The sequence below is a fragment of the Telopea speciosissima genome, chromosome 7, assembly GCF_018873765.1.
Source record: "Telopea speciosissima isolate NSW1024214 ecotype Mountain lineage chromosome 7, Tspe_v1, whole genome shotgun sequence".
Taxonomy (NCBI): Eukaryota; Viridiplantae; Streptophyta; class Magnoliopsida; order Proteales; family Proteaceae; genus Telopea; species Telopea speciosissima.
This window is the reverse complement of record NC_057922.1, coordinates 55,354,960-55,365,496: the sequence shown is the minus strand read 5'-3', so window position 1 is coordinate 55,365,496 and position 10,537 is coordinate 55,354,960. Positions and strand designations below refer to the sequence as shown.

Sequence of the window (10,537 nt, the reverse complement as noted above, 5' to 3'; positions counted from 1 at the left end):
TCTTCTTACACATCACTTACCGAACATTACCGTATGTGAAACTCCAAGAGTGATTCAAACTCTAGAGTGGTTATCACATGCAATAATGCTCTCTCTTCTCTTAGTGTTATGATAACAGCACTCCTAGTGTTATTGTGATTCCTCTCACTCCCTATTGTATATATATATGTCTCTGTAATAGAAACGTTAAAATCAATGAAAAAGTATTGAGTTCTGATATGGTATCTTGAGTCTCTGGCTAATGAGTCTAAAGATATTGATATTATTCCACACTAGAATTGGATTCTCCAATTGGAGAATATGTAGAGTTTACATGACAAGATCAGCTCACTGGACTTATACAAGGTAGGCTTACATGCAACATTGGATTTCCAAAAATACAAAGATTCAGAACTTGCAACCCAAGGAACGAATTCACATGTGATGATAAATCAAGATCACATGTGAAAAATGTGAAACATGAGAGAGAGTGTGTATCGTTCAATACACCCCCTCAAGGGGGAAATACGGGAACCCGAATATTCAGCTTGTCCCTGAGAAATTGAAACCGGGTTGTGCCAAGTGTCTTTGTGAGAGTATCTGCAAGTTAGTCTTGAGTATAAATAAACTGGACTTGAAGTTGCTTCTTGGCCACACGATCTCAAACAAAGTGAAAATCTATTTCGACATGTTTTATGCGGGCATGAAACACCGGATTGCCAGATAAGTAAGTCGCCCCAATGTTATCACACCATAGAATTGGTGCGCCAGAAAGAGGATAGCCAAGTTCACCAAATAAGGACTCAAGCCAGATTAACTCAGCCAAGGCATCAGCCAAAGCCTTGTATTCAGCCTCTGTTGAAGAGCTTGCCACCATTTTCTGCTTATAGGATGTCCAGGATATAAGATTAGGGCATAGAAAAATGGTGAAGCCACCTGTAGATTTTTGGTCAAGATTGTCACCCACCCAGTCAACATCAGAAAAGGCTTGCAAAGAACAGGAAGCAGAGCGTTCAATGAGCAAACCTTGAGAGTAAGTGTGTTTTAGATATCTGAGAATACGCTCCACCATCTACCAGTGCTCAAAAGTGGGTGCATACATAAACTGGCAGGCCTGATTGACGTCAAATGCAACATCCAGACAAGTAAGGGTTACATATTGCAAAGCACCCATAATCGAATGATACTCAGTAGGGTTGCATAGGGGAGCACCCCCTGCATCCAATGCCTTTTGTGTACTAGCCATGGGAGTGTGCACTGGTTTGCAGTCAATCATGCCAGTGCGGCATAACAAGTCAGAGATATACCAAGATTGAGACAATTGCAATCCCTTGGAATGAGTGGTAGCTTGGACACCAAGGAAAAAATGCAAATTCCCAAGATCATTGAGGGAAAATTCACCAGAAAGTTGCTGCAATAGAGAAGATATCATGGATGGGTTGCTAACAGTAACTAGAATGCCATCAACATATATCAGAATGTAGCACACATGGGCACCCTAAGTGCATATAAAAAGTAAAGTGTCAGTCTTGGAACCACGAAATCCAAGAAGAAGTAAATCAGATAACCGACGAAACCAAGCCCGAGGTGCCTGTTTAGAGCTTGCCACCATTTTCTGCTTATAGGATGTCCAGGATATAAGATTAGGGCATAGAAAAATGGTGAAGCCACCTGTAGATTTTCGGTCAAGATTGTCACCCACCCAGTCAACATCAGAAAAGGCTTGCAAAGAACGGGAAGCAGAGCGTTCAATGAGCAAACCATGAGAGTAGGTATGTTTTAGATATCTGAGAATACGCTCCACCATCTACCAGTGCTCAAAAGTGGGTGCATACATAAACTGGCAGGCCTGATTGACGTCAAATGCAACATCCAGATGAGTAAGGGTTACATATTGCAAAGCACCCATAATCGAATGATACTCAGTAGGGTTGCATAGGGCAGCACCCCCTACATCCAATGCCTTTTGTGTACTAGCCATGGGAGTGTGCACTGGTTTGCAGTCAATCATGCCAGTGCGGCACAACAAGTCAGAGATATACCAAGATTGAGACAATTGCAATCCCTTGGAATGAGTGGTAGCTTGGACACCAAGGAAAAATGCAAATTCCCAAGATCATTGAGGGAAAATTCACCGAAAAGTTGTTTGCAATAGAGAAGATATCATGGATGGGTCGCTACCAGAACTAGAATGCCATCAACATATATCGAATGTAGCACACATGGGCACCCTGAGTGCATATAAAAAGTAAAGTGTCAGTCTTGGAACCACGAAATCCAAGAAGAAGTAAATCAGATAACTGACGAAACCAAGCCCGAGGTGCCTGTTTAAGAGCTTGCCTCCATTTTCTGCTTATAGGATGTCCAGGATATAAGATTAGGGCATAGAAAAATGGTGAAGCCACCTGTAGATTTTCGGTCAAGATTGTCACCCGCCCAGTCAACATCAGAAAAGGCTTGCAAAGAACGGGAAGCAGAGCGTTCAATGAGCAAACCATGAGAGTAGGTGTGTTTTAGATATCTGAGAATATGCTCCACCATCTACCAGTGCTCAAAAGTGGGTGCATACATAAACTGGCAGGCCTGATTGACGTCAAATGCAACATCCAGACGAGTAAGGGTTACATATTATAAAGCACCCATAATCGAATGATACTCAGTAGGGTTGCATAGGGGACCACTCCCTGCATCCAATGCCTTTTGTGTACTAGCCATGGGAGTGTGCACTGGTTTGCAGTCAATCATGCCAGTGCGGCGCAACAAGTCAGAGATATACCAAGATTGAGACAATTGCAATCCCTTGGAATGAGTGGTAGCTTGGACACCAAGGAAAAAATGCAAATTCCCAAGATCATTGAGGGAAAATTCACCAGAAAGTTGCTGCAATAGAGAAGATATCATGGATGGGTCGCTACCAGTAACTAGAATGCCATCAACATATATCAGAATGTAGCACACATGGGCACCCTGAGTGCATATAAAAAGTAAAGTGTCAGTCTTGGAACCACGAAATCCAAGAAGAAGTAAATCAGATAACCGACGAAACCAAGCCCGAGGTGCCTGTTTAAGAACATAAATGGAGCGATGAAGGCGACAAACATAGTTCAAATGGTTGGAGTCAGTGAACCCGGGCGGTTGAGACAAGAAAACCTCCTCTTCCAACTGGCCATGGAGAAAGGCATTACGGACATCTAATTAGTGGAATGACCATCCTTGCGAGACAACTATTGAGAGAACGCAATAAATAGTAGTTGGTTTAATGACTGGACTGAAAGTTTCACCATAGTCAATCCCATACTGCTGGTGAAATGCAACAAGACGTGCTTTGTAGCACTCAAGAGAGCAATCCGCTTTCCGCTTAATGCGATACACCCACTTGCACCCTTTGTGATTCATATGTGGTTGGCGTGGTACCAAAGACCAAGTACCATTTTTAATTAATGCATTATACTCCTCTACCATAGCAATGCGCCACTCAGGAACTTTAGAGGTCGTGGGTGAGGCTGCACAGATGTAGAGGGCAGCGATGTAGACATGGAGGTGGCGGCATACAAATCACTAATGAGGTGAGTGCGCCTAGGCGGAGATGGTGGGGTCACTGTAGGTGAGAGTGATGGTAAGGGTGTGGCAATGGGAGAGGCTAATAGTGACAGCAAGGGTGAGGGAGGAGGTACCGTGGTCGTCACATTGGGTGAGCAATCAAGTGGAGGTGGTAATGGTGAGGGCACACCAGGCGGTGGCGGATGGCCCAATGGTGGGAGCCGAATAGGGGCAGCAGCCCAAGGGGAAGCACAAAGAGAAGGGGAAGGTTGTGAAGGACACAGAAATGGGTTGGAGAAGGGAAAAGAATTTTCATCAAAACGAACGTGACGGGCAATGTAAATCCTATTAGAAGGAATGTGAATGCACCTATAACCAGTATGGGATGAGCTGTAGCCTAGAAATACACAAGGTAATGTGCGAAAATCCATCTTATGCCTATTATATGGGTGCAAATAAGGGAAACATAAACAACCAAACACTTTAAGAAAATGATAATCCGATAATTTATGAGAAACTAGTTGAAAAGGGGAAACACCATGGGAAACAGTCGAAGGCATTCGATTGATCAAATAAACGGCAGTTTCAAATGCAAAATTCTAGTAAATTTGAGGAATCGACCCATGAGCAAGAAGGGAGAGCCCTATTTCGACAATGTGCCTATGATGGTGTTCAACAGCCCCTTGTTGTTCATGGGTATGGGGAGCGGAAACCCTATACGAAACACCAATGTTTGTGAAAAATGTAGGTAGAGTTCGAAACTCCCCACCCCAATCCGTTTGAATGGCCTTAATTTTCCTATCAATTTGTCGCTCAACAAGAGCTTGAAATTGCTGAAAATTTGTGAAAGCCTCAGATTTGTGAACAAGAGGATAAAACCGTATGAATTTAGTATTGTCATCAATAAATATAACATAGAATCTATGACCATATAAAGTGGGTGTAGGGGATGGACCCCACACATCATTGTAAATTAAATCCAAAGGAAATAAACTTCGACTGTCTGTAACAGATAAAGAGAGACGACTGGCTTTACCTAATTGACAAGCCGTACAAACAATATTAAAATGTGATGAAAAGCAAGGTAAATGATTTTTATTAACCATATGACGAAGTAATCGCTCATTAGGGTGTCCTAAACGACAATGTCAGATGTTAATGGAGGAACGAACAGTAGAGTGAGCAAAAGGCCGGCTTGATGAAGTAAGTTCATAAAGACCACCTTTACTCGGTCCGGACAGTAGAGTGGACTTGGTGATCTGATCCTTCACAAGGAAATAAGACGGGTGAAATTCAAAATAAGCATTATTATCAGGAGAAAAATATCTAAACAGAAAGAAGATGCTTAGAAATCGAAGGAACATGAAGAACATCATTTAAATGAAAAGAACGAGAAGAGAGAGAAGGAAGGGAAGAGTAACCAATGTGAGAGATTGGTAAGCCCTTACCATTACCAACGTGCAATTGATCTAGCCCTATGTAGTCATCAAACTAAAAAAGGGTTGGATGTCTAGGGTTACATGATGGGATGCCCCCGTGTCAGGATACCACAGTAAGGCAGGTGATGGATGGGGGGTCGGTAACATTGGTGGATTGGGATGGCCAAAAGTGGAAGAAGAAGGAGCATAAGAGGGATAGGTGTAATGGACTGTGGGTGGTGGGTTATTGGATTGGTAGAGTAGGGGTTGGGTGATGTTACTAGATTATTGACGGAAATAGCATCAGTCTGTTGAATGATTAGTGCGGCGACAAATGGAACACCAAAATAGCCCAGGGTATTAACCACCATAAGGACCTCCACGACTGCGACCACCACGGCCAAGGCCCAAACGGCCGCCACGACCCCCACGCTGAGTAACTTGAGAACCAGAATCCGAGGAGGAACCTAAAAGTTGAACTGTATTGGCAGTAGGTGAACTGGTTGGAGAAGTAGCATCAGTAAGGGCAAGTTTCTTCAGAGAGGAGCCATGAAGAAATTCATGGCTGAGGAGCATAGCATGCAGGTCAACATAAGCAATCGGATCAATCCTGGTAAGAAGAGAGGAGACCATGGACTTAAATTTGGTTCTCAGGCCCTGAAAAATATGAAGATTAAAGGCACTGGGACGCAAGGCATGGCCTGCAGCACGTACTTCGGCAGCAATAATCTTAGTACGTTACAAAAAATCTGAGACCGGTTCATCAGGTTTCTGTGTCAGGTCTTGAAGGCCATGGTCAAGGACATAATCCTGCTCTCAGACGGAGAAGAGAAAGCAGTATATAAAGTGTCCCAAATAGTCTGACTTGTTTTCTTGCCAAGAACTAACGAAAATACTTCTTCAAAGAGGGAGGCAAGAAGAAGACTTCGAAACATAGAATCTTAACGACGCCAGTGAGCTCAGGCAATAGGATCTTCAGGACATGGTGTACTTCCATCAAGATAACCAAACAAATTTTGGCCATCAAGAAACGGTTCAACTTGATTTTGCCAAAATAACAATTCTTAGAGGTGAGTTTAATGGAAATATAGTGATGAGCATTGGAGAAGGGGGAAGACGAAGAGGATAGAGGTGGTGGAGTGGTGGAAGGCACAACAGTGGAGGATTGAACTTCGTCCCCCATGAAGGAAGAGATAAAATGTCCCAAACAAAGAAAAAAATCTTGTTGGAGATTAATTGGCTCTGGATACCATAATGTGTCTGAAGATATTGATATTATTCCACACTAGAATTGGGTTCTCCAATTGGAGAATATATAGAGTTTACATGAAGAGATCAGCTCATTGGACTTATATAAGGTAGGCTTACATGCAATATTTGATTTCCAAAAATACAAAGATTTAGAACTTGCAACCCAAGGAACGAATTCACATGTGATGATAAATCAATATCACATGTGAAAAATGTGAAACATGAGAGAGATCGAGAGTGTGTATCATTCAATACTGGCCCATGCCTCTTTGCTGCTCTCTTTCTTCTTCAACTTCAACGATCCTCTCTTCACAATTTCAACGATTATCTCTTCATCGTCTCTCTCGAACATGACTATTCCAGAAGCTACGGCTGCAATTATCCTTGCTGCTCCAACCGCTTCTCTTCCAGCAGCACACCACTATATCTCATTAAAACTTACCTTTAAGAATTTCCTCATCTGGAAATCTCAATTGATCCCCTTTCTCACAGGCCAATGCCTGTATGTTTACATTGATTACTCAATTCCTTGTCCTAAGGACCTTACTGCCGCTACACTTTGGAAACAACAGGATGCTATTATCCTTAGTCTTCTGATTTCGTCTCTGTATGAAGAGGTTATGCCATTGATTATTGGTAAGCAAACCAGTAAGGATTTATGGGACTCTCTTCACGTCTCATATGGTTCTGTCTCCAGTACCAGACTTCTCTCTCTCAACCTTGCACTCATAGAATTAAACCAGAGGCATGATGAATCTGTTTCTTCATAGTGCTTGCTCCCTAGCTGATGAACTCACAGTAGCTGAAAAATCTCTCACCAGAGGACTTCAACATCCATATTTACCGTGGTCTTCGTCCAGAATTGAAGGACATCGTTCCTTCTCTTCTCACCAAGATAAAGGCCCCTTCCTTCAATGATTTACATGGCCTTCTTCAAAGCCATGAAGTTCTGCAATCATTCAACAAGCTGCCCGTCTCCAATAGCTGGTTCTCCTTCTGCGTACTCCATCAATCGTGGTTCCTCTTCTGGTCCCGGGAATGCTACTGCCAACCAAAGTTCTTCCCGTGGTGGTGGAAGGCGTGGTCGCAGTTGTAGTGGTGGTCGCCCTTCATCCCAAGGTAACACTCAATGGTGCACCATATGTCATCGCCTTTATCACACTGCCTAAACCTACTACTACAAAGACCAAGCACACCTTTTCCATCATCCTGCCCCTCATTCGCCTACTTCATCTCCTCGACCTTATGTCCCCACCACTTAGCCTGTTGCCTATATTACTCACCCTCCTCTTCTCCCCACGCCTCCTCCTTCCACTGCCTTAACCTGGTATCCAGACACCGACGCTACTCACCACGTTACGCCTAACATTGGCTCCCTCTCCACTTATGACGGCTACACTGGCAGTGATCAACTCCATATTAGTAATAGTATGGGTTTACCTATTATTATTATTGGTGATGCTTCCCTCCCCTCTTCCCATTCCGATCTTTCGTTTCGTCTTTCTGATATTTTACATGTTCCTAGCATTAATAAACCTCTTCATTCCGTTAAAAAATTTGAACAAAACAACAATGTTTTCTTTGAATGTCACCCCTCTTTTTTTCTTGTCAAGGATCAAACAACCAAGGCGGTACTTCTCTCCGGTCCAAGTAATGGTGGCTTATATACACTATTGTCTTCCTCTTCCTCTTCTCCTTCTACCTATGTTGTTGAACGCCTTCTCTTAATGGTTGACATCATCGATTAGGTCATCCACATGAACAACTTCTTCATCATATGCTGCATATTAATAATCTTCCATGTTAGTCCACACGGTTAAATTCAGTTTGTACTGCCTATCAGTTGGGCAAGTCTAGTCGTTTGCCATTAAGGGAGACTAGCTCTCGAAGTTTATTTCCTTTGGACCTTATTTTTAGTGATGTTTGGGCATGTCCTGTCCTCACACACATGAACAACAAGGTTCTGTTGAGCGTCACCATCGTCATATTGTTGAAACCGGTCTCTCTCTCCTTGCTCATGGCTCCATTCCCCGTCAATATTGGAACTTTGCCTGCATAGGGGGTGCACCATTTTCAGATCCCACGCAGTTCCGCTCCAAGGTCGGCACCCTTCAGTATATCACTCTGACCCAGCCCGATGTTGCCTTTGCTGTCAATCGAGCATTCCAACACATGCATTCCCCCATCGAGGACCAATGGACCATGGTCAAATGCATATTGCGATATCTTAAGAGCACTATTACTCATGGCCTTCGTCTTAGTCAGCAGTCTAGTACCTCTCTCCAGGCTTTCACTGACACTAATTGGGCTGGCAGCAGCAATGATCGCAAGTCCACTGGTGGCAATGCCATTTTTCTTGGCAACAAACTGATCTCCTAGTCCTCTCGCAAGAAGAAGACAGTGACCCGGTCCTCTACCAAGTCTGAGTACAAAGCACTTGCCGATGTAGCTACCAAACTTAGTTGGTTCGAGTCTCTCTTTGATGAGATTGGGTTCTCTCTCCGCTCACCTCCTATTCTTTGGTGTGACAACATTGGCGCTACTTATCTTTCTGCCAATCCCGTGTTTCATGCCCGTACAAAGCATTTGGAAATTGATTTCCACTTCGTCCGTGACCAAGTTGCCAAGCAGAAATTACACATCCAGTTCATCTCCACTAATGATCAGATCGCTGATGTTCTCACCAAGGCTCTCCCTATGGCTCGCTTCTAGTTTATGCGCGACAAGTTAAAGCTTCGGTGTCCCGACCCTTTCACTTGAGGGGATGTATCAGTTCATATTGAGTCCTACTTGGATTCAACCTCTTCTTACAAATCACTTACCGAGCATTACCATATGTGAAACTCTAAGAGTGATTCAAACTCTGAAGTGATTATCACATGTGATAATGCTCTCTCTTCTCCTTGTGTTATGGTGACACCTCTCCTAGTGTTATTGTGATTATATATATATATATATATTGCTAAATGGTCATCTGTATTAAGAAGAACCAAAAAAAAAAAAAAAAAAAAAAAAAAAGAATATACAGAAGTCACACTGGACTAAGCTAGACACTCCAATAAAACAAAGAAATTTACCTCTCCCACCTCATCCCTCAGAGGTATCAGAACCCAATACATTTTCATTGATTTTAAAGTTTTTAGTTCATATTGCACAATTAAAGCTTTAGTAACACGTAGAGTAAGCTTCCTTCTGTTGGATACCAGTTTCATGATCACCAAATAGTCCCTATATTCATCATGATTATAAAATTCAGATCTGTAATTCCTCCATGAAATTCAGAAGATGAAATAAAAGTAATATATTATAGGATGGATGCAATATCCATTTTTACATGCCATAGAGAAGTTTCCATTGGTGTCCATCTGATGATTTCTTAATTGTTGGCTTGTTGAGAGTGGTTGTTTGCCGGAAACCCCCTATTATAATAATGACTATAAAAAATCAAAATCTTAAATCCTACAATAAGCTAGAGAATCATGAAATAATTACAAAATTATTAACAGCATGAAGGTAATTGTATACCATTGAGGGAATAATATTGGTTCCTCCATGCTCATTTGTTTGCTCCGGGATCACCAATGGTAGATCCTCTACACTCAACTCCTGTAGTTATTTTGACAATAGTTTTTTACTGGTTAGATATTTTTAGATTTATTAAAATGGGAAAATTTACATAATTTTTTCACATTTCTCCATATTTGTATTAGTATATAAAAGACAAGAATGTACCGTAGGAGAGTCACTAATGAATCCCATCTCGCGATACTTTTTTATCAAAATTGGAATTATAGGACGCCGGCGGGCTCCTCGCTGTCATTGTCATTAATTGTCAAATTAGAATCCATGGACAACAACACCACACCAAGACTAAAAGCTATAACTAAAAGTTTTCTAATTATTGATAATTTTAGTACCAGAAAATATTTGGGATTGCTTTCCGTTTGCTGATTTGTTTGTGGTGGCCTCCCATTATCGTTACCCACAACTTCTTGCTGTAATAGGAATTTAATTAGCATCAAAATGCAACATGAGAATTTAAAAACATGAATAATACAATCTTATTTACTTACTGTAGAAGAGAAGGGATTAGTTCCCAATAGCCGATCTGTTGGAAGGCTTCTCTGATTATCGTTATCGTCATCACTGTCCACTTCTTGCTGTAACGATTAGAACAAAGTTCCATTCATCAGTGCCAACAAGCAATGCAGGTATTAGAGGCATGAAGGCCATCCTTCATTTATACATACCATTGGGCCCTTTTGTTTTTCCAATGATGACCACTTTCGATTATTATTACGCACAAATCGTCGCTGTAACAAAATGAAGAATTTCTACTTAGACTCTAA

The 10,537-nt window shown here is 42.0% G+C and overlaps 1 protein-coding gene across 1 annotated transcript; it reads right to left on the bottom strand.

The window, feature by feature from the left end:
- Positions 1-1,051: 1,051 nt before the first annotated feature.
- On the bottom strand, positions 1,052-1,786 carry LOC122668712 (uncharacterized mitochondrial protein AtMg00810-like). The gene is made up of 2 exons (XM_043865246.1): positions 1,651-1,786; positions 1,052-1,431 (listed from the first exon to the last, which is right to left on the bottom strand). The coding sequence occupies exons 1-2, from the start codon at positions 1,784-1,786 to the stop codon at positions 1,052-1,054; spliced, it is 516 nt and encodes a 171-aa protein (XP_043721181.1).
- Positions 1,787-10,537: the final 8,751 nt, after the last annotated feature.